We start from the raw sequence: 23,685 nt of genomic DNA, 5'->3' as shown, positions 1-23,685 counted from the left end.
ATTACATGATCACGACTATGTTTCGAAAAAAACTACAAGACGAGAAACTAGAAATCCCGGACACTGGCTGATGGGCTTTCTTCTTTCCACTTTATTTCTATGTTCCAAATGCTCTGTAAGGCACACCTCCCATTGAAACACGAATGTGTATCCTGCACTTCCGTTTTTATCAAAGCAGCCTGACCGCGGAAGCGTTACCTTCAGTCAAAGGAAAGATCTCACTCATCTTCTGGCGAGCCATCCTCACTTTGGTGAGCTCGCCTTCCAGCCGCAGCAGCCGGATCAGGTCCACGTGGCAGTTGTAGTCATAGACGTTGACAGAGAGCTAAAAGGAGAACACCACAAGGTGAAATTTAATATGCCATCATCAAAATAGCTTAGCATTCTTCACCACTGGTTAGGAGGCACATGTCTGCTTACAGACCAAATACATGGGCCATCTGGGAGAGCCAAGGAAACAACAATGTAACATTTACCCCCAGGAAGAGGAAGAAAAATCAATGAATGAGGCTTTCTCTCATCAACACAAAGCTCTCCCAATCTGTTACAGTCCCTATCAGAAAGCAGTGGGGTTCTCTCTGCAACACGGGAACTTTCTGATGAAAGGAAAAAATAAATACCAAGCGTGACCTTAGGCAACTTATTAATTCTTCTAAGCCTCCAGTGTTTCACCTGTAAAACAGAGACACCACTAAGGTCTACTCCATAAAGTTCTTGCAAGGATTTTACTGTCTTTATTTTAATTTTTTTTTTAAGTAATCTCTATACCCAACATGGGGCTCAAACTCACAACCCCGAGATTAAGAGTCAACTGAGCCAGCCAGGTGCCCCTCTTGCAAGGATTTTAAAAGGTGCTTCATAACATGGTTTAGCACATGCCAGGTATGTAGGTTAAGAGCTCTTTTACTAAACAAACAAAAACACCTACTGCGAAATGAAAATGAAATGAAAATCCCTACTGCGAGGAACAAGAATGGCAACACCTGTTGAAGTTGAGTGACAGGTACACAGAGACTTGTTTTTATACTTGAAACTTTTCAAACTCAACGTTAAAACAAATCAAAATCGCTTATATAGCTATCAGACATCTGAGACCACAGCAAACTAAAAGAATTTGCCGCTAGCAGACTGACTCTTAAGGATAACAAAAGGAAATGATAAATCTTGGAGCACCAGGAAGGGAGAGGGAACAGAAAGTATAGAAATACCAGCAAGTATCAGGAATGGTGCTTCCCATGAGTTTTCTAAATTGTATGTGATAACTGAAACAAAACTTTCAAGGCCATCTGATACCCAAAACAATGATATTTAAAAGTAGGGATGGTAAAGGGACTTAAAGGGAAAGATTTCCACTCATTGGTAGAACAAATACCATGTAAGTTAAATACACTGTAATACCCAAGGCAACCACCAAGAAACTATACAAAGCAATATACTAAAAATCACTGCAAATAAATCAAGATGGAATATTAAAAGATGTTCAAGGAACTCACAGGAAGGCAAGAATAAAGATACAAAAAAAACAGAGGAAACAAACAAAATAATAAAATGCCAGGCGATCTGACCTAACATATCATTAGACCTAACATATCAACACCTATCTTAATGTTTATGGTCTCAATATACTAATTAATAAGGCAAAGAATGCAGAGCAGATAAAAACACAACCCTTGTAAGAAACTCACTTCAAATTCAAGGACATAGGCAGGCTGAAAGGAAAAGGATGGAAAAAGATATACCATGTAAACATTAGTCCAAAAAAAGCAGAAGTGGCTATGTTAATATCACATAAAGCGGACTTTAGAGAAAATTACCAAGGATAAAAATGGACACTGCAGGGGCACCTGGCTGGCTCAGTCAGTGGAGTGCATGACTCTTGATCTGGGCTCAGGTCATGATCCCAGGGTTGTGGGTTAGCGCATTAGCTTGGCACAGAGCCTGTTTAAGATCTCCCCTCCCCCCCCCCCCACCTCTGCCCCTCTCACCAGCTCACACATGCTTTCTCTCTCTCAAATTTAAAACAAAAAGGTGGGGGGGGGGGGATTACATAATGATAAAAGGATCAACCCACCAGGAAGATCACAAACAACAGATCCTTCAAAAGAGATTAAGCAAGACTGAGCTAAGAGACACGACCACGGTTATAATGGGGACTTCAACATTCTCCACTTCAGCAACTGTAGTAGTACTGGACAGATAATCAGCAAGGACACAGAACTCAGTATCATCAACCAACATGATCTAATCAACATATATAGAACACTCCATCCAAGAGCAACAGAATACACCTTTTTTTCCCTCAAGGGCCCATGGAACATTCACTGAGACTAAATCACAGGCCATAAGACAAACCTCAACAAATTTTCAAAAAACTGAAATCATATACAGTATGTTTTCTGATGACTATAGAATTAAATCAAAAATCAGTAAAAATGGGGAAATCTTTAAACATTTGGAAACAAAGTGATATACTTCTAAATAACCCATGGATCAAAGAAGAAGTATCGAGGAAAACAAAAACACACACTACTGAATGAAAATGAAAATACAATAAATTAAGGATACAGCCAACGCAGTGTGGAGAGGAACACTTAACCCAACTAAACTCAATGTATAAAAAGAATTATATGCCATGACTAAACAATTTGTTCCAGGAATGCAAGGCTAGTTCAATCTTTGAAAATCAATCACCGTAATCCACTAAATCAACAGGCTAAACAAAAATCATGATATCCACTGACACAGAAAATGTAATTGACAAAATCCAACAACCATTTACAATAAAAACTCTCAGCAAGTTGGCCCGCATTAAAATTTAAACTTTTTGCTCTATAAAAGACTCCATCAAGAGGATGCAAAGACAAGCTATAGACTTCAAAAAAAAAAAAAATGTACAAACCACATATGTAATAAAGGACTAGTATCTAAAAGCTAGAACTCTAGGGATGCCTGGGTGGCTCAGTTGGTTAAGCATCTGACTCGTGACTTCAGCTCAGGTCACGATCTCATAGTTCATGAGTTCAAGCCCCGCATCAGGCTCAGTGCTGACAGTGCAGAGCCTGTTTGGGAATTCTCTATCCTCTCTCTGCCCCATTCTTTCTCTCAAAATAAATAAATAAACTTTAAAAAATATATATATATATATATGTATATATATATATATAGATAGATAGATCTAAACTCGACAATAAAGGGGCGCTTGGGTGGCTCAGTCAGTTGAGCATCTGACTCTTGATTTGGGCTCAGTTCACAATCTCATAGTTGGTGAGTTCAAGCCCTGCGTTGGGCTCTGTGCTGACAGGGCACAGCCTGCTAAGGATTCTCTCTCTCTCTCCTTTTGTCTCTGCCCCTCCCCACTCACGTGTGCTCTCCCTCTCTCATGTAAATAAACTTAAAGTAAATTCAACAGTAAAAAACAAACAATCCAATTAAAAAATGGGTAAAAGACATAAACCAACACGTATATCCAGAGGACACTCAGATGGCAAGTAAGTCCACATGAACAGTCAAGATCATTAACTATCAGGGAAATGTAAGGTAAAACCACAATGAAACATTACACACCTAACAGAGTGACTAAAATAAAAAACAGCGACAACACCAAATGCTGGAGAAGATGCAAAAACAGAAACAAACAAAAAACCAAATGGGTCACTCACACATTGCTGCTGGGAAGGTAACATGTATACAGCAGCTTTGGAAAACAGCTGGGCTGTTCCTCATAAAATTCAACACACAATTACTTTATCATCCAGCAAGTGCACCGTGGGTATTTTTCCAGAGAAACAAAACCCATGGTCACACAAAACCTGTTCCTAACAGCTTTATTCCTATTAGCCCAAACTGGAAACAACCCAGATGTCCTTCAATGGTGAATGGCTAAAGTCACCATGGTGCACCCACACTGTGGAATACTTTTCAGCCAGAAAAAGGAAGTGAACCCCACTCAGATGAATTTTAAGGGACTTATGCTGAATAAGCTAATCCAAAAAGATTACATACTATATGATTCCATTTACATAACATCCCTGAAATGACAAAAGTATAGAAACAGAGAACAGACAGTGATGGCCAGAGGTCAGGAACTACAGCTATAAAAAAACCAGAAGGACCCCTGTTGTGACAGAACTGATCTGTGTCAACTGTGTCAACGTCAACATGTGGGTAGTGACATCATATGTAGTTTTAAGAAGATTACCACTGGGAGAAAGTGGTAAAGGGTACACAGGAGCTCTGTATTATTTCTTACAACTGCAGGGAAGTCTACGACTAGCTCAAAATGAAAATTTAACTTTCTAAAAAAGCTTTTATAGGAGGTTGGGGTATGGAGTTACCTTAGGTCTATACAAAAACACTAGTGTCTACTTTTCCAACACCTGCCACAGCGTTTCGGCAATAAATATTTCCCTCTCCTTCATTCAACTAACACTCTGAAGGTATACTCAATAATCTAGATACTAGCTGATACATTAAAATACGCATGGAAGGACTCGTCTCACCAGGTTGCAAGTCTCAGCAGAGTCAGACCGTGGAATTGACACGGGATTGACAAACTGACCAACAGAACAAAAGAGAACACCCAGCACCAGACCCACACAGACAGAAAACCTATGACAAAGTGGCACTCATTGCATCCATTAAAATGAATTCATGACCCATAACCATGACCCCGGTTTGAAAAACACTGACTCAGAGAAATTCTTTTTTTTATTTTTATTTTTTTTTAGCATTTATTCATTTTTTGAGAGGCAGAGAGAGACAGTACGAGCTGGGAAAGCAGAGAGAGAGAGGGAAACACAGAATCCGAAGCAGGCTCCAGGCTCTGAGCTGTCAGCACGGACCCCGACATGGGGCTCGAACTCCCGAACAGTGAGATCACAACCTGAGCCGAAGTTGGACACTTAACCGACAGAGCCACCCAGGTGCCCCGTAGAAATTCTTAAACATGGTGGATAATAGCATGTTTCAACAGTAACAATGTACCTTGTGGCTGGTTGGTAATAGGACAAAAGAAAAAAAACTGTAAGCAATCCAAATGCCAGAAGAACTGATAAATTGTGGGATACTCGCCCAATGTTATGCTAAATATACAGTAGTCAAAATGAATTAAGTGCAGCTACAAACAACACAGATGAATGTTAGAAACACGATGCTGAGTGGAAAGCAGTCCCAAAAGATTACATACAGCATGGTATATTTTTTAAAAGCTCATCGATGAACAAAAGTGGACAACAGATGACTTAGGCATGCATACGTGGGAAATAAAATTACACGTTTTAAGGGAAAAGGGAGCACGGCAGATTCAAGAAAGTAGTTACCCGGGTTTTGGGAGGAGAGGCAGGGCAATGGAATAGGGGAAAGACCCCTCGGTACCTGCAACAACACTGTTGAAGTTCTAACTCTTCGACCACGTGCCGGGTAAGCAGTAGTCACTTACCCCCCTTTGTAACTTACAGATGTGAACTGCTCTGCATGTATCGAATTACACGCAAAAGGACAATAAAGGCTCAATAACAGGGAAGACTATGACCTATACTTTTTTTTTTTTAAATCCTAAGACTTTTAGCAATGTTCTCCTGCTCGTGATATATAAAATTTAACAAGCGGAGCCCATCCCAAGATCCAACATGAAGGGCTGAAAAAGGACTGGACTAGGTCAGGACCCAAGCGTTCTGATCTCCCCTGGCTCTCCTCCTTTGTACCAGGAAGGCGCTGGAGTGAACCTCTGCTTGCCACGCGGGCTGTCATGACACGCTGATGTTTCAAAATGGACTGTCAAGTGTGCACTCAAGTGACACTAACTAAAGAAGTTTGCGCAAAATGTACTTTCCTTGTTAAAGAAGGGGCAAAAGCTCTCCCTGTCACCCACCGCTCTCAACTCACCTGGGTCTGAGAGTGGTTTTGGAGCACGAAGAGGAGTGGGACAGTCCTTGTCAGTCATCGTGAGTAATGTCTGTCTATACAAGCGTCCCTTACCTGCATATCACATGGAGGTCAGAAAGAATAAGTCAATGAAGTAGAGAAATGGCCTCTAAGGTGGTCTTTGGTCCAAATTTCTGATTTTTAGGCCCAAACAACGAAGATACTATACATGAAGAGGCGTTCCAGAAGTACGTGTTTGAAATGCATGCTGAGGATGCATTTAAGAGACATTTCCACAGAGTTCACTTGGCACTGACGAATGAGCACATACACAGGTCTATTCTGGTCTCAGAGCCTCATTAACGACAAAGGATGCTTTAAAGAAAGAGGCGGCTTAGCCAACGCAGAAAATGATGTGTTGATTTCCTGACTCCCTAGAGGCACAACCTGGAATAGGGGTGGAGAAGTAACAACAGGCCTGGTCCAAGAGACACAACCACTGCAATCAGGGGGAGGGCAAGGAAAGAACAGAGCAGGCCTCGGCACAGCACCTACTATGCGTCAAATGTGCCACGAACTTTCGAAGCAGCAGGTCACTTAAGCTCCACGACAGCCCCGTGAGTTTGGCCCCTGGTTTAAACCACCTGGGCCACCGAGGGACCGGCGAGTTGGAGTAACCGATAGGGCACCACGTTTAGTTTCGGGGCACAAACACAGATAACGGGAAACCCTTGCTTTTGTTCCACAGATACCACAACTTGAAGCTTTCGTAAACTACACTCAGGGATGAGCACTGGACTTCGCAAATATGACCAGGTTGAGTTTTTCACAGGCCTGTCTAGAAGTTATTCCGTGGCAGCAGGAACTAGAGGCTATGGGATTAGGAGGAGGTGGCAGAAAGGTTTGGAAAAATGGGAAAAATCAATCCCTCGACCCCATGACAAAGAGTCTGATAAAGCTAAGAGGCTCTTCAATTCACATCACTTGCCAGATCCCATCCTGTGTGGTCCCCTTCCGAACTCCATCCCGCCCTCTGTGGCCTGAGGTGGGGCAGGCAACGAGGGGACACCAGTAGCCAGGACACCTCTGCTCTGACCCATCCTCCTCTCTAGCTAGATGCTTCTCCTCATCAAGGATTTAATCTTCTGCTTCCAAGCCTGTCCTTCTGCTAAAACCAATAATCCTATTTCCCCTGCCTCACAGAAGAGAAAGATCTGAGTGAGCTAATGGCTCGCTGAAAAGCTGAAGGCTAGAAATCAGAAGGACAGACTTCCATCGGGACAGGGACACAGCCTGGCATTTTCTCAACAAACGAAAGACTGAACGAACACCAGCATGCTTATTTATAAAAAGCGAACAGGGAACCGCTTTCCTACACCCACTGGTTCCTTTGACGTTCAAATGTGATGATGAATGGAATGAGCGATACCAACGGACATCATTACTATTTCACAACAAAAGTATGACTGCCAGAGAGGCCATCCTAAGGAATCTCACACCCAACAAGGTTGAGTAACCTAGGTTAATAACTTCCCATCACTGATTTCATACAGATGTGGCATCGGGGCCGCAGACAACCCGGTTAAATTCAAATCCCCTTGTGAGTGACTTTGAGCAAATCATTTCACTCTTCACTGAGCCTGTTTCTTCATCACCAAAATGAGAATGTGCTTGATTTCTGTTTGCCCTTCCAATTCTACTCCACCTTCTCCTCCCTGTCCTGTGCCCTCCCGTGCGTACCATATCCATGGGGTCTCTGGCTCTCTTGCTTCCAGCAGGGTTCGCCAGCCAAAGGCACCAGCAGATGTTTGGAGAGAGGAAGAGAGGTCAGGGTATTCCTTCCCCCACCCCAATCCCTGATGGGAAACTACAGCTGCGCGCCCTGACTAAAGGTGTCTCACCTGCTCTCGGGTGCCCTCTCCACACGACTATTCAGAAAACTGGTCACAGTTTTCCCGCCTCATCTCTTCAGGCCTAATGGTGGTCACAAGGTCCGGCTGTTAAGGAGCCCCGAGGTACTGAACCTTCACTCCTGGTTTCTCAGCTCACGCTTTTATAAACACATTAGCCCCTTTATTGTCTTTTTCTCAAATTATCCTAATTCGAGTGTGCCACCTATTTCCTGCTGGGACCCTGGATCACACAGAAGTTACAAATTAGGGATCACGTTACCATTAGGTGCCAGGCACTGGGCCTTTAATTACTGTTATGACAACTACATGATGCATGAGTTGTTCCTCCCAATTTGCAGGTGAGAAAGCACAGGCTCAGACAAGTTAAGAAATCTGCCTAGGCACCCGTAAGCATGGAAGGGCTACAACTGGGACCTCAGCCTCCAGCCGCTGAAACCTCTACCTTCCCGTTTCTATTATCGCGGTCCCGCTGGTTACTTTGTCTATCGTACTGCAGTTCATCATTATGGTCATTCCTACCGGGAAAAAAAAAAAAAAAGAAAGAAAGAAAAAGCCACTCTCTTATGAATAACATTTTATTGCTACTGCAGACCATACTTTAACGGGTGGTTCAGAGTGGGAGCTCTGGAGTCGTTTCAAAGTTCAAGGCCTGGCCGCCACTTGCAGAAGTGTAATCTGCAGCAAGATAATTCCCTCCACGAGGAGCCTCAATCTCCTCCGGGAAAACGGGGAATAACACTACTTCCTTCACTAGGTCGCTGCGAAAGTTCAAGGGGACGACACTCGCAAAGCACCCGGCAAGCAGGAAGCGCCCCAACGATGGGAGCTGCGGTGATTAATAGCGGTTTTGCGGCCTTGGGAGCTTTAATTACCGCCGGGGGCCGGGCACCGGGGAGAAGGGCCGGCGCCTGGGAACCACAGGGAAGGAGCCCGCCGCCCCAGCCACGGACACACCTGCTCCTCCAGCCGCTCGATCTCCAGCTGGTTCTTCTCCTCCTCTTCGTCGTACTCCCACTCGTACTCCCCGGGGGAGCTCTCCGCGGAGGAAGCCATGGCGTACTCCTCGTCCCCATCGCTCTCACTCACGCCTTCCTCCTGCTGGTCCCACCCCGGCCCCATGGCCTTGTACGTCGCAGCGGCCACGGCCCGCGACAACACCTTCCTCCTCGTCCTAGCCGCCTTAACCTCATCTTCCTCGCCCTCCGCGGTGGGCCCGGCCTTAGGCTCGGCCTCCGCTTCCGAAGCCGATGTTGCGGCCGCCGTCGCCATCTTGCGCTTCCAGTGACTCTCGGGTCTTCTCTCGGCGGCCGAGGACCCGCGAAAGTAGAAGCTGCCCGCGGCGTTCGCCTGCTCAAAACCCCGCTCTCGGGCCACCGAATGGGAAACTGTGAGCCTCGGGTGACGGGAAAATCTGGGAATACACGAAATTTTGTATTGCTTTTGAGACAGGAGACAGCCTGACCTTGGGCAGTTAGGAATAAGTGGCTCCTTGATAACAACAAGAGGGCAGAAAGGACAGGACCGTCTGAGACACCCACTTCCTGGGACAATCCGCCGGGGACCCTATCCAGGTTCAGCAGCTGCACGGTTACTCCCCCTCAAAAGGTCCCGCCACTGTAACCCACAGAAGCCCTCCCCTCGGATGCCCTAGTGGCTTTCTCCTTAAGGAGCCCCTCCGGGGTGGCGAGAGTCTCTTTGTTTCGTCCTCGCCCTCATAAACCTGGTGCCTGTGCTGCTCTTAACCTTGCTGGTCGGTTCCATTCTTGAGAACACAATCCCGGCTTTTAAAAAACGGTTACAGCTTTGAAGGCTCCTTGGAGATCTCCACGTCTTCTAACCGTAAGTAAGGAGCAGTCGGCACCCTCTTTTCCTATCTCACATGAACTCTCAAACTATGGGCACCTGTTAGCCAGTTAAGAGCGAATGGGGCGTTGCCATTCTCAAAGCCTCGGGTGACAGGTTCCCTGGGTCTCCTTCCAGCTGCGCCCCAAACGGAGTTGGGAACGTGGATGTGTTGGAGACCCAGTTTCCCGATGCACGGGACTTAGGGGAGGGCAAACAACAACTGATGAGTCCTGACCGAACTACTCTTTGGTGGACGCCTGAAGGCGCTGGCGGAACCTGACCCCTGACCGCCCGTTTGGGTATCCCGCTCAATTTTCCTCTTTGTCTCGACCAGCCTCTCCCTTCGGGAAATGAGTGGAGAAGCCCAGGACTGATCCCCCGGAAATCTTCCCAGGAGTGATCCGGGAGACTTCCAAGGGGTCCTACTCATAAGTTTCCCAAACTACAGGGGAAGGTGGCTACTTGCTTCCGATTCTGACACTCTAGCGTGGCTCATCTCCCCGGTCCGCATTTTCTACCTTTCATCTTCAAACTCCTCTTGTGGAGCTTATAGCCTTCACCCGGGCCCTGGAGCTTTAGTGAAGGTAAAAAGTTCAACATCTGTACAGACTTTAAGTATGCCTACTTGGTCCTTCATGGCCATGCTGTCATCTGGAGAGAAAGAAACTTTCTAACAGCCACTGGGACTCCTATAGAGTTCCATCAGGAGATAGGTCATTTACTGATCTCGGGGTGTGTGTGTGTGTGTGTGTGTTTGTGTTTCAATGTTTATTGTTGAGAGAGTGCAAGCGGGGGAGGGGCAGAGAGAGGGGGACAGAGGATCCCAAGCAGGCTCTGCGCTGGCAGCACAGAGCCCAATATGGGGCTTGAACTCACGAACCATGAGATCATGACTTGAGCTGAAGTTGAACGCTAAGGGACAGAGCCACCCAGGTGCCCCTGACCTCAGTCTCTTCCCCCAACACACTGTAAAGGCCACCAAAAAGGACCAGATGAGGTTGCAAAGGGAAATAAAAGGACTGATGCCACAGCCAAACAGGCAGCCAATAGTGTTTCCCCTAAAAACAAAATAGCTCCTCTCTTTTGGGAACCCCCCTTACAACCCTTGAAACCCCAATACAGCGACAAAGAAACCATGAGAGCCCTGTCCTGGCGATTTACCCTCTTGCCCTCGGGATGGCTACAGGATGAAAAGGGGAAGATCTTGTTGCCCACCGCTACCAGATGGAAACTGCTTAAAACCCTGGAAAGAGACGGGACACTTCAGTGGACATGTAAGTTCTTCACAGGAAATAAAATTAGACTAGGGGCACCTGGGTGGCTCAGTCGGTTGAGCATCCGACTTCATCTCAGGTCATGATCTCACGGTCCGTGAGTTCAAGCCCCGCGTCGGGCTCTGTGCTGACAGCTCAGAGCTGGAGCCTGCTTCCGATTCTGTGTCTCCCTCTCTCTCTGCCCTTCCCCTGCTCATGCTCTGTCTCTCTCTGTCTCAAAAATAAATAAAAACATAAAAAAAAAATTTAGACTGTTGAGCAGGTGGTAGGATCCTGAGAAATATATCAAAAAATAAATAAATAAATAAATAAATAAATAACCCCAAGCACCATCAGGTGGCTCCTCCAGGAGTCCAACAAACAGGGTCTTTCATGGGGGAGGATTGGCCGGTATTTGCCAAAAACTCCAGGAATACAGTACCTACTGGTGTGGGTGGGCACCTTCACCAGTTGGATTGAGGTCTTCCCCAGTAAGATGGAAAAGGCCCTGGAAGTAATTAAGACAATTGAACATGAAATTATTCCCCGATCTGGGGCGCCTGTTAAGCGTCCGACTTCGGCTCAGGTCATGATCTCTCAGTTGGTGGGTTCAAACCCCGCATCAGGCTCTGTGCTGACCTCTCAGAGACTGGAACCTACTTCAGATTCCGTGTCTCCCTCTCTCTCTTGGCCCCTCCCCCACTCGTGCTCTGTCTCTCTCTCAAAAATAAAGAAACATTTTAAAAAATTAAAAAATATATATATTCCCCGATTTGGGTTGCTTGAAAGCATTCAGAATGATAATGGTCCATCACACAGGGCATCTCTGCTGCCCTAGGTATTCGGTACCACCTACATTGTGCCTGGAGACCCCAGTCCTCAGGAAAGGTTGAGAGGGCAAACGGGGTTCTAAAGAGGCACCTAAAAAAAGCTTGCTCAAGAGATGAGCCTCCCCTGGATACGGGTCTTGCCTATTGCCTTGCTGTGAATGAGGAATACTCCTCAGGGCTGGTCTGGCTTTAGCCCCTCCGAGACACTTTATGGAGACCCTTTCTAACCAACGACATATTATTTGACAAGTAACAGGTCAAACATGTCATTTCTCCTTCCAAATTCCAGAGGGCACTACAAGAAAACGAAAATACCACACAGCGCATACAAGGAGGACCTCTATTTGAGCCCGGGCATCCAGTTCTAGTTCAATCTCTTCCTCCTCCTTCCCCCTCTCTTCAGCCTTCCTGAGAGGACCCCTGCCTGGTGATCCTCTCCACCCCTTCTGCTGGTAAGATTTCAGGAGGAGATGCTTGGATTCACCACACTCGTCTAAAGCCCTGGCGAGCTCCAGACGATCCTCAGAAAGAAGGAGACAAGTACAACTGTGAGACTATTGAAGACCTACAATTCCTCTTCAAGAAGTTCAGAGAAGTGCTCCACCCCTTAAACGTCTCATAACAACACCATGACCCCCTAGGGCTTTAATATTTCTATATCTCACACTCTTATGGTGCCGGCTGCCACAGGGAATCCTCGAGTGGGTTCCATTAATCGCCGCTGCCTTTATCTTAACTGACTGCTGGATCTGTGGGAAGGATTCTTTAGGCACAGTCGTCCCAGCCCCCACGTCTGTGTGGCTATGAGCCAATGACACTGTCACCCCCTTCATCTCCTCTACCAGTCCTTTCCCCGGCGCTCACATTGAATGGCTGTTCTTCAAAGCCTGGAAGGAGGATACGGAAACTAAAAGGAACAACACCCCTTGGTCCAGTGGTACCCTCACCCTCGCCCGGTTGGACCGACTCCACCTCAACGCCAGTGCCGTCTTCCCAATCTGCTTTGAAAATTCAGCGTCCATCCCACACACGGGTCTCTTCACAGGTAATCTCCCCACATCTCAATGTAATCTCACATCCCAAGTCACTAGAGCCTCTGCAGAAGGAGACCTGGAACTCTTCCCGCTGCAGTTCTCTCAGTGCGTGTAAGAACACTGATAAATATCACCTTTTCCTCGACGTTTCCTCCGAGCCCAGTATCCCCCAAAGCGCACAACCTCCTGCACCGCAGGCAATGTCCGTGTAGCCAGAAGGTCTACCGTCTCTTATAATTCAGCAAATTTAAGTCTGGCGTCCACACCACTCCTCTCGTCCCAAGAATTCTTCCTCAAAACATATCCCTCCAGCTTCCTTTCATCCACCATACGGGAAAGACTCAGACGCCTCCCTAATTTGGAGCAGATTGTCAGGGGGCCCCCCTGCAACAAGTAGACCCCAAGCCCTCTTTACTTACGACTTCCACGTAAACCTCTGGGTGGCAGAGGGTTTGTTCTGTGGAACCAGGGAGTACATCACGCTGCCGCCCTTATGGAGAGGGCAGTGCTTCCTCACTTTCATAGCTGCCCCAGCTGATGATGCGCCTGGTTCCAGCAGCATGCTGCAGGTTCTAAATGATCCTTGACCAGGGTCCGAAGGGTGGCTATTGCTCCCCTTCTGGTCTCTTTGTTCACTGGATTGTTGGGAGCGTCTGGAACAGCCCTAGGAGGCACCTCCGTAGACCTCTCAGCACAACTGGCCAAGACATTGAGGGAGACCATCAAGGGGATACAAACACCTGCAGAGCAGGTGAACTCCTTGGCAGGAGTCACACTTCAAAACCGACAGGCCTATGGGGCCCCTGGGTGGCTCAGTCGGTTAAGCATCTGACTTCGGCTCAGGTCATGATCTCACGGTTCATGGGTTTGAGCCCCACATCATGCTCTGTGCTGACAGCTCAGAGGCTGGAGCCTGCTTCACATTCTCTGTCTCTCTCTCTCTCTCCCTGTCCCTCACTCATGCTCTCTCTCTCTCTCTTAAAAACAAATAAACGTTAAAAAAAAATAAAAACATTTTTAAAAATAAAAAACCGACAGGCCTGAGACTTGCTAACCTCAAGTGCAGGGGGTGATCCTGTGCCTTCCTTAAGGAAGAACGTTGTTTCTACATCAATAACGGGACAGATGGCCACACGTCTCAATTCCTCCAACAGTCTGGTCATCTCCATAGAGGCTCTTTCCAATTGGTGGGGCTCCCTAAGGGCTCAACTGTTGGCGCTGGCTTTGGCCACTAACAGCTCCCTTATTAACCCCTTCCTTAATGCTCCTCTTAGGACTTTATATTCTCAATGCACTCACCTGGTTAGTTGCTTCTCGCCTAGAGTCCTTTACACCTCCAAATGGTCCTATCAGTGTACCCAGCAATGGAAGTGCCACTAGACCTTTACTGGGGGCCACGAGACAGACCCCACAGGGAGGGACTCTAGCTGCCACTCGTCTCCATGCCCCATCCCAGCATGAAGAAGTCAGAGAGGTCACCACCCACATACCCCAAGGGCAGTTGGGGTCACCTCCTCTAAGGGGGGACTGTGACAGGAGACAGACTTACCTTGGGCAGATAGGGATAAGTGGCCCCTTGTTAATAGAGCAGAAAGTACAGGACTGTCTGAGACACCCACTTCCTGGAACAATCTGCCAGGGACCATATCCGTGTTCATTAGCTGCACGGTTACACCTCAAAAGGTCCCACCACTGTAGCCCATACAAGCCCTCCCTCTCCAACGACTTAAGGAGCCTCCTCTTTAAGGAGCCCCTTCCAGGTCACAGGGGTCTCTTTGTTTCACTCTCGTCCTAATAAACTTGGTGCTTGTGCTGCTCCTAACCTTTTCGGTCAGTTCCATTCTTTGGCTACATCAGAACACGATCGTGGGTTTTAAAAAGCGGTTACACATTTACATACATGTAAAAGTACTCATAGAGGAAAAACTCCCTAACACAGCTCATGTTCCATCGCAACTTTAGACAGAAGTTGAGTCTTTGTACAGAAGTGCAGGCCATAGAGGAAGTCATGAAGTGATGATTGAAGGGAAGGGTTTGGTGCCATCTTGAGAAGGTCAAAAGGAATCTAGGCATAAACGCCTGCCTTCCCACCTAGCCCGACCTGGTGTTTGTTTCAGTCTCCGCAGTAACCGAGCCTCAAACGCAGAGAAAACAAGTTTTCAGGGGAAGGATCAATTGCACCATTCACAAGAAAAACCCATTTCCCAAAGAGATTCCTCCCCTTTATGTAATACCTGGTGCCTACTGGGCATTAAATATATGTGTGAGTTTTCTGGTTTTTTAAGATCATATTCTGCAAACCTCGATTAATAAATCACATTACTACACTTATTTAGAAACTCTTCATTTCCAAGCATTGTCATATAAATTATCTCTTTATGAAAAGAGAAATAGATGCAGACATAAATTCATATCTGCACTTCTTTAAAAATCAGGGCATGGTGTGTTCGCGTCCTCAAGCTCATTTTTTAGTAGGAAAATACTGATGTGTATTTGTTGCCTCTCTCCCTCATTAGCAAGGTTAATTATGTAAGCAATGAATACGTTTTTTCTTTCCCTTGGATCCCCAAAGACTAGTACAACGCCTTGCCACATGGTAGGTACTCAACGTTTATTGCTCAATGAATGAATTGTCCTTGAATTAGTACAAAAGTCAGGATCAAGGCTTAAAGAGGTGATGTCATTCGCATAGGGTCACACGGGAACCAGGGTTGTCAGAGCTTCCCAAATTAGTCTGCCTGGGCAACCTTGGACAAGTTACTAAATCTCTCTGACCCTCAACTCCTGAAGCTGAAAAGTGGGGGTAAGAGAAGTAGACTGGTTGATCCACTGCGCCCACTCCGGCGGTAGGCTTTGTGAACGCAAATCTGGGTCCCCATTGCAGCTTCAGCACCCCCTCAGATCCACAACCCTACAGGAAGAACTAGCCCTCCGCCTTCCATCCTTTAGCTCCGTGTCCCGCCCACCCCCGGAGGGGCGTGGTCAAGGCGGGGCCAAACGGGGACCGGTGCACAGAGGGGAAGGACGCAGGCGCGAAGTCGCGGTGACGTAAAAGGGTGCGCGCTCTAAGCGGAGAGCCGACTCGCGGGCGCACCCCTCCCCTCGGTCTAGCGCTCGGCCTGCGCAGGCGCAAGCCCGCAAGATGGCTGCGGCTGGAGCGGGCCGTCTGAGGCGGGCGGCGTCCGCCCTGCTGCTCCGAAGCCCGCGCGTGCCCGCCCGGGAGCTGTCGGCTCCGGCCCGGCTGTATCACAAGAAGGTAGGGGCTGATGAGGGGCTGCGCGGGGCCCGCACCGGCAAGGGGGCGGGAGGACGAGGACCACCTAAGGGACTCAGGTATGTCAGCGTCCGGCGGAGGCCCGGCCTGGAGAGGAGCGGTTGCGGGGCTGTTCGCGGCCTCGGGAGCCCCCAGTGCAGCCAGGGTGGGGGCCGTCCCCTCGCGCGCCTCTGCCTGGACTAGCTTTCGTTTGCTGCGCAGTGACTACCTGCGCCTGAAATAAAACTAACCGCTGCCCGTGGGCCCCGCCGCTGGCTGCGATTTCGGGCATCCCAGCCTTAAAACGCAACAGCCCGGGAAGGAGGCCTCTGTTGTAATCTGGCAGCCTGACTTCAGGGATGAACGCACACACCGGCGCGGGCTCCGGCTTCAGCCAGGCTACTGCCCTGGCCAGGTGACCTTGGGGAAGTCACTGCTCTGCGCTGAACCTGTTTTCCCCACTTGTAAAATGAGGTCTTGGCATTCATCTACCCGAGCTAGGTAGTGCTTGTGGAGTCCTCGGCCTGGTGCCCAACACACGGAGATCATCTGTGGTGCGGTTCTTGCTGTCGGAGCCCTTAGGCTCCGAGTGGACTCAGACTCGTAATCAACAGTCACAATATTTTAATTTTTGTCTTTTTTGGCGGACGGAAAGGAAAGGAGCCGGGGGTGTAGGGATAGGTGCGTAGTTTGCAGCCCTTGCCTTCCGAGGGCGTGGAGTCCCCTAGACATGAAACTCTCCCACTCGGAAAAGGACTACCTGAAGGACGCGGTAAATCAACATGGGGCAAAAAGTCTAGATTTAGCTTACTATTTTGTACGTCCTTGGGCTTGGAGTCAAAATCCGTGGTCGGATAAGTGGGGAAAGCAAACTGGAAGGTAGGGAGACTTACGACTAACTGGTAGACAAGCCTCGAGGTTACATTAAAGCCTTTTGTATGCCAGATTATCATTCCGTTCTGGCTTCTGCACGGTCGCAGGGACTTCGCTCCTCCCCCACCCAGGGGTGTGTTTTGTTGACAATACACGCTCCGCGAACGTGGGCTAGCAGCCTTTCAACCACCAGGGTGCGCTGCTCCACCAGAGCGATTTCAGGGCCTTGAAAAACAGTCATAGGACGGTTATTTTATCACACACAAATGCATTCCATAGCATTGTTCCTCCTGGAACATTCTCCTTGAGGCTTCTGGGCAGTCCTTCAATTGCTGGACCATAATTCATTTTAAAATTGTTAACAGTAATCATTACCCTTTGAAGATGGATTTTATTTGGAAAAAACATAAATGCTATTTGATCCCAATGACTTGTGATTAAAAACCCTGTGGAATTAAGACATGATTTTGCTGATTTTTCTCCAGCATCTTAAATGTCTGAAGGTAGTTGGAGAAGAGCTACAAAAAGACGGGGTTATAAAGTCTCATGGACATAAAGTGTAAGCCCTTCTGCTGGGGTGAAGTTTGGTGTTCAGGGATTGTCAGGTTCTGCTTGCTGGCTGCAAGGAGCTTAGCATCAAGTGGGGGCGGGGGGGTGGTAACAAGAAAGAGTGATCATGTCTTCTCTTAACCTTCTCATTTCAGGTTGTTGATCATTATGAAAATCCTAGGAATGTAGGATCCCTTGACAAGACATCAAAAAACGTTGGAACCGGATTGGTGGGAGCACCAGCTTGTGGTGATGTGATGAAATTACAGGTGCCACTGGTTTTCATCTTTTAGTTCACAAACCATTTGCACGTACAGCATTTCATTTGGTCTCCATCTGGATTCCTAGGACAGGATGGGATGAGCTGCTGTCACCAGTCATTAGAGTGGGAGCTGAGTGTTAGTTCTCCTTCTTAATATACTATGCTGACCCCTTCTGACAGAGTAAACCAGTCTCCCTTTTCTGCTGTCTCAGCTTAAATTCCAACCTCAGCTTGGTAGAGTTTCAAAGGAAAACCACAACCGTTCAGTTAGCAATCCCCGGTGAGACAGGAAATGTAGTATATCAACCCTCCCCCCAAATGGGAGACAACACAAAGGGAGGGACTGGCACTTTGGGTAAACTGTAACTTTGACCACATCTACTTCACCTTGGGGAGTGAGTAGGAAGTTTGCCAGAGGTCTTCATGCCTGTCTTGGAAAACAGAAACGGGAGGCAGGAGGGAACCACTAGATGTCATTTCATGCCAAACTAAAAAGCATTAACCAGAGGCCTTTATTGCAGACTCTCCCAGGGCTTAAAGATACAGATTGACTGAGAGCCATGAGCAGCAGACCTTCATAGCCAAAAAGCAAGCTAGGATTGCAGAACAAAAACAAAACACGGAGGGAGGGGGGCACATTCTTCAGCCTGTCTTTACCAGGCAGGCCTGTATAGTTGTGATAGTTGTTCCTACACTTTTCACCACTGAGCCCTTTGCAGCAAAGCAAATTTAGTAGTCATTAATGCCAGAACTTAAAAGTGTGAAAATCAAGACCAAAGCCCTTGGGGAGAACCCAAGTTCTACACGGCGGCACCAGGAATCACTGCTTAACTCTTGTCTCTTTTTCAGATTCAAGTAGATGAACAGGGGAAGATTGTGGATGCCAGGTTTAAAACATTTGGCTGTGGTTCTGCAATTGCCTCCAGCTCATTAGCCACCGAATGGGTAAAAGGGAAGACGGTAAGGTTGCCTACAAACTGCGAGAATTAAATCACATTCCCAACAAACCTACCTCTGAATTCAGGGAAGGGTCTTGTTGGGGGCGGGGAGTCACTGTGATTTTGTTTCAAAATATTCTAATAATTTTTTAAATTTCTCCTACTCAGGTTTTGATTAAATTCTTCTCTACGTTCAGAATTATGGATAATTTTGTTAGGTGTATTTTAATGGGGGCGGGGGGGGGGTTGATCATTTTTATTTGTTCAGGGATTTTGATGGTTTTACTTTTGTTTTTAATTATGTAGAAAAAAGATCTTCACCTCCCCCTCTAACAAAAAAGAACTACAAAGAAATCTGTGGCTTTCTCCCAGGTTGCTGATAATGTTATAATTTCCTAGGAGTTTAAGGATGGGAGAGGTTATATCGTGGTTTGTGTTCTTGTTTATTTCCTTCCATCATATTTCAGGAAGGACTGCAGGTGGCTTGTAAGGATTCGTGAAATAACAAACTAGCCTGTGCTAAAAGAGGGATTAAAGAATCAAAAACAGCAAAGATGGAGGCAAAGTGAACAAATAAATCAGAACAGTGATCCCGGTGGCTGATCAGCAGGTCCTCAGAGGGTAGAAATGAGAGAGGCTGGAACATCTTTTCCGTCCTTTTCTCTGCCAAAGCCTCTTTCCCAGCAGCTGCAGAGGTAGAAGGTCCCAAATGCAGCGAAGAGCTGGAGTTTCTAAAATCCAGTCATTAAAACCTCTCTGAAAAGCCAAAACGCAGGGCTGCTTATCTTTGCAGCCCCAAGGGATCAAGTTCAGGGAGCTGAGTCATGGAGGGGTGTGCTTGGGGAGCTGGACAGCTCTACAGCAATGTGGAGTGCCAGGCCACGTGCCACCTGCCTCCTGGGGCTCAAGGCCTTCTGGCTGGCAAGCTCCTCTGGCAAGCACACACCTAACCTGTTCTGGCAGGAGGTGGCTCTGAAGTCATTTGTTAAGCACTGTCCTCAGGGAAGGGGGAAGTGAGACAAGGCACCAGTGCTCCCAGGATCTGGCCTTTGAGTTGTGACCAGAAAGTGGAGGAAAGAGGGCCTTTCTATGACCTTGAGGTCCTCCTATCTGAGTTACTAGGAACAGAATGTGAAGCATAATCATTGAAGTCAGCAGAATTGGGAAACTGGGGGGCAGATGGGGAAATCTGGCATTCCTTAAGCAGCGGGGCTCCATGCCATGTAGGCCCGCCTCACGTGCCCTTGGGCACTCAGCCAAACCCAGGCATCCTTTTCAGTGTGTTTCAAGGAGACAGGTCTTCCTTTAGGCAGAGGAGCAGCCTAAAGAGACCTCTCACCCCAAGACCTGTCTGTGCCACTGGCCTATCTGCCATCTCTCTGACCTCGCTGACACACTTTAGCACTTCTAGTTGAAGGGATTTATTCTAAACATTTGGTATAAGACCATCAGTAAAGCTGATATTCACAAAACCAGAATAGGAAATCCCTGCCTTTAAAAAAAAAAAAAAAAAAAGACTCGTGTCGCTGGCCTCCAGCAGACCCCTAAGGGACTCCTCACTGGCTGGCTCGTGGGACCGTCTTTGTCGGCCTTGCTGACCCTGGCCAGGCGCTGGGGTGTGCGAACTCCACCCTTGAGCGTCCCAGCTGCAGCCTTCATGCACAAGCGAGGGGCCTTTGGGGCTGTTAAAGGGAAATCCTCCCCCACCACCCTGTCCGGAGGGCCTCTCTGACCTTCTCTTTTCTTACTGCCTGTTCTTTAAGCGAGAGCATCGCTGCTAAAACTGTTGGTCTTTCACGTGTCTCAGGTAGAGGAAGCCCTGACCATCAAGAACACAGACATCGCCAAGGAGCTCTGCCTTCCCCCCGTGAAACTGCACTGCTCCAGTAAGTCTCTGCTCCAGAATCCAACAAGCTGGGGCAGTTGGGAGTTTGTCAGGTATCAGCTGGCATTTGTGCAGGGTACGGGCAAGTCCATTTTCATCGCGGAGTCTGTCTCTAGCCTTGAAAAGGTTAAACTCCAGGTGACACAGTCATCTCCAGGAGGATCTTCCAGGAGGTCATGTGTGCTGGGCATCATGCTGAGCACTTCGTGGCATCATTTCTCAGCCTCAGAAACGTCTGCTAGTCCACAGAAGGTGTCATTACGTCTCCCTCTTACAGACCAGGAAAGCGGGGCTCGGGTTAAAGCGCCCCAGTTCCATGGCTTCTAAGTGGGAAAGCCAGCACCTAGCCCCCAATCTCTGATGCCAGAATCTGTGCTGTTCCCACCCCATCGGAGTCCAGTTCAGACCAGTAAAGGTGAAAAGCTTTTGCCACGATCCCATCTGTTGTATGTGTGTTGTCGCGTCCTTTCCCAGGCGCTGTTCCCGTCGAGGTCTGCATCTGTGTACGGGATGACCAGGTCCGCTCGTTCACTAGTCCCCTCTACGCTGTCCTAAGCGAAAGCCCAGATGCCTTAACACCTCTACGTGGCTTTCTAGTTCAGTCTCTGCCTTAAATCTAAAGCTTTTTCCATCCTCTCTCTCAACCTTCTACGGGAAGGAGGGAAGAGAAATGGCAGCTTCACTTACTGATGGAGGTTTACTGACCACATTAGTTACAAATCAGCAGAGAGCCCGGTCTCCTGCCCAGGGTAAGACCCCCAGGAGAACAGAGTGCTGGGGCAGGGACGTGGAACACAGCCTTCAGGAAGTCTGCTGAGACCGGAGTTCTTTCCACCTGAGCTGAACTTTCAAGTACCCAGGAATACAGGCCATAGCTCAAGCATTTTCACACGGCTTCAGAAAACCCCCAGCCGCCTCTTTTGGCCGCCTCCTTGGGTACCGCAGCCTTCAGCTGCCGCTCTCTGCCGCTGGCTTGCTTGCTGCTGTCATTCCAGCACTCTTCATTTCTATTTTCCCCCATAGCGCCATTTGTAACATTGACTCCAAAGTAAAAGTGTTCAAGCTTGGGGTCTCTGGAGAGTAACATGGCAGGTGCCACCTGTTGGCAATACGTAAGTCATGCCAGCTTGCTCAGCCAGCGTCCACCACCTTTATTCCTGACCTCCACGTGAGCAGACGAGACCATTTCTCCTGTCCCTCCGATGCATCAGACACGTGGTGCAAGTCCTCACGCTATCCCAGCAAGAAAACAGTGTCCCAGTCTCATAGAAGAGAAAGGGCATTCCAGGAAGCTGAGGGACCAGGCCCAAATCCCAGGTATTTAAACCCCAGTGTGTCTCCAGAGCCACTGGACGGGAGCAGCCTGGCTCAGGAAACGGCTGGTTGGCTTTCCAGGCTTGCCCGTCACCCCCTGCACCCTGGCTGGTCGGCTCTGTTAAGCCCTTCCCAGCACCACGGCCCTCCAGCTCTTAAAGATGCGATTCCTAAGACTCTGTCTGTAGAGCCTCCAAACTTAGCTTGTCTTTCCTTGTGCCACTTCCAGTGCTGGCTGAAGATGCGATCAAGGCTGCCCTGGCCGATTACAAACTGAAACAAGAACCCAAGAAAGGAGAGGCAGAGAAGAAATGAGCCCTCGGCGAAGCGACCGGCAGGTCATATACGCTGTCTGTCCACCCGCCACACGATCACCGTAGATGTTCAGAAGCCCCTCACACTACAGTACGAGACCCTCTGAGACACGCACAGCACTTGCTGGTCACGTTGTGGCTCTAATGCAAGCAAAATACACAGTTTACTCGTTCCAGACCCCGTGCTTTCTTTCAGCCCCCTTTTATCGCCTTAACCCAGTTTGTGTATATTTTGAATTGTGTGCATGGCCTCAAAGCTGAAATCAGGAACAAAGTCTGCTGTGCTGGTCCACGAAGTGCACCGATACCTCGTTTCAGCTGACCCTGTCTGACGAAGATTACCAGTAGAAGGCCTTGGTATGATTATTTGAGAGAGCCAATTATTGTACATAAAACAGATTTGCATATATATATATAATAAAAGAATGTAAGACCATGTTTTTCTCTGGTAAGCCTTGTCTCTTGGATCCCTCACTCACCCCCAGGTGCCGCCCCGAGCCCCCTGGGGCTCCCAGGTACTGAACCGTGACAGCGTGTGCACCTTTCTCAGCAAACTGGTCAGTAAAGACCACTGACAGAGATGGCCAGATGTGTGTCACATTTTATGGAATGGGGTGAAGGTGAAAGGAGAGGGCCATCTCTGTTCGTGGTTCTTTGCAAACTAATAGATTGAGAAATAAGTCACATTAAAATACGATGTGATAAATAAATTAGCACAGGTCTTTATAGTAGGGATTCCTCCCTGTGGGAGGAAAGGCTGTTAATGTTTCAGAGAACTGTCCCAGCTATTTGGAACCTTGACTTTAAAAATGAATTCAGCTACAATTTTGACCCAAGAAATTGATTTGGGTATGTATAGATCACTGACGGAATTCAGATTCATACTAAAGACTGTGACAGTACGACTTAAAAAAAAAAAGGCCGGGGGGGGGGGGTGCCTGGGTGGCTCAGTCAGTTGGGCATCTGACTCTTGATTTTGGCCTGGGTCGTGATCTCCTGGTTTGTGGGTTCGAGCCCTCCATCAGGCTCCATGCTGACAGTGCGAGCCTGCTTGGGATTCTCTCTCTCCCTCTCTCATTGCCCCTCAACATTGCCCACTCACTCTCTCTCAAAATAAGTAAACAACAACAAAAAAAACACCCAGGGGATGAGTTGAAAATGGAGATTTCTAGACCCATCATTCCACTTTAGGTCCCCTTTAGATTCTTTTTTTTTTTTCCCAATGTTTATTTTTGAGAGAGAGAGAGAGAAACAGTGCAAGTGGGGGAGGGCAGAGAGAGAGGGAAACAGAATCCCAAGCAAGCTCCAGGCTCTGAGCTGTCAGCACAGAGCCTGATGGGGGCTTGAACCCATGAACCGTGAGATCCTGACCTGAGCTGAAGTCAGACACTTAACCGACCGAGCCACCCAGGTGCCCCCCGGCAGGTGATTCTAATGCCTCTGACTTCTGATGGCCTGGGTGGTTCTGGATAGTGGTGGAGGAGCCCAGGCGCAGGGAGGGAACTTCCTTTGTCCATTCTCTGCCATGCCCTGCACAGGGGTGGTATTTGAGTAGCTCAT

General features: G+C 48.0%; 2 protein-coding genes across 4 annotated transcripts in view; one reads left to right on the top strand and one right to left on the bottom strand.

Moving 5' to 3' along the window:
* SART3 (spliceosome associated factor 3, U4/U6 recycling protein) overlaps positions 1–9,184 on the bottom strand; it is a 38,830-nt gene extending 29,646 nt beyond the window's left edge. The window contains exons 1-2 of one of the 2 annotated variants that reach the window (XM_049619198.1): positions 8,730–9,184; positions 199–325 (exon numbers count right to left, since the gene is read on the bottom strand). In XM_049619198.1, coding sequence (XP_049475155.1) covers positions 199–325; positions 8,730–9,044 — 442 coding nt within the window. In that variant the 5' untranslated portion in view covers positions 9,045–9,184. The remainder of the gene's footprint in view (positions 1–198; positions 326–8,729) is intronic. The other variant, XM_049619199.1, reaches the window with a different exon arrangement.
* Positions 9,185–9,346: 162 nt separating this feature from the next.
* ISCU (iron-sulfur cluster assembly enzyme) lies at positions 9,347–22,457 on the top strand. Of its 2 annotated transcripts, XM_049619216.1 has the most exons (6): positions 9,347–9,614; positions 11,993–12,748; positions 17,568–17,681; positions 18,524–18,634; positions 20,420–20,498; positions 22,041–22,457. In XM_049619216.1, exons 2-6 carry the CDS (start codon positions 12,515–12,517, stop codon positions 22,124–22,126), a joined length of 624 nt encoding a protein of 207 aa, XP_049475173.1. In that variant the 5' UTR covers positions 9,347–9,614; positions 11,993–12,514; the 3' UTR covers positions 22,127–22,457. The 2 variants fall into 2 exon arrangements, with proteins under 2 accessions (XP_049475173.1, XP_049475174.1); XM_049619217.1 differs by lacking the exons at positions 9,347–9,614; positions 11,993–12,748 and adding an exon at positions 15,814–15,993.
* The last annotated feature ends 1,228 nt before the right edge of the window (positions 22,458–23,685 follow it).

Source organism: Panthera uncia, assembly GCF_023721935.1.
Source record: "Panthera uncia isolate 11264 chromosome D3 unlocalized genomic scaffold, Puncia_PCG_1.0 HiC_scaffold_8, whole genome shotgun sequence".
Taxonomy (NCBI): Eukaryota; Metazoa; Chordata; class Mammalia; order Carnivora; family Felidae; genus Panthera; species Panthera uncia.
The sequence above is the reverse complement of the archived record's forward strand: the minus strand, read 5'-3'. Positions and strand labels throughout refer to the sequence as shown.

What these genes read in the sequence shown, in the direction of transcription:
- ISCU (XM_049619216.1), top strand. Translation starts at nt 12,515, where the DNA reads ATGACACTGTCACCCCCTTCATCTCCTCTACCAGTCCTTTCCCCGGCG. An exon ending in AATGGGTAAAAGGGAAGACG is followed by an intron (nt 18,635 to 20,419) that starts GTAAGGTTGCCT and finishes CACGTGTCTCAG; the next exon opens with GTAGAGGAAGCCCTGACCAT. An exon ending in CGTGAAACTGCACTGCTCCA is followed by an intron (nt 20,499 to 22,040) that starts GTAAGTCTCTGC and finishes TGCCACTTCCAG; the next exon opens with TGCTGGCTGAAGATGCGATC.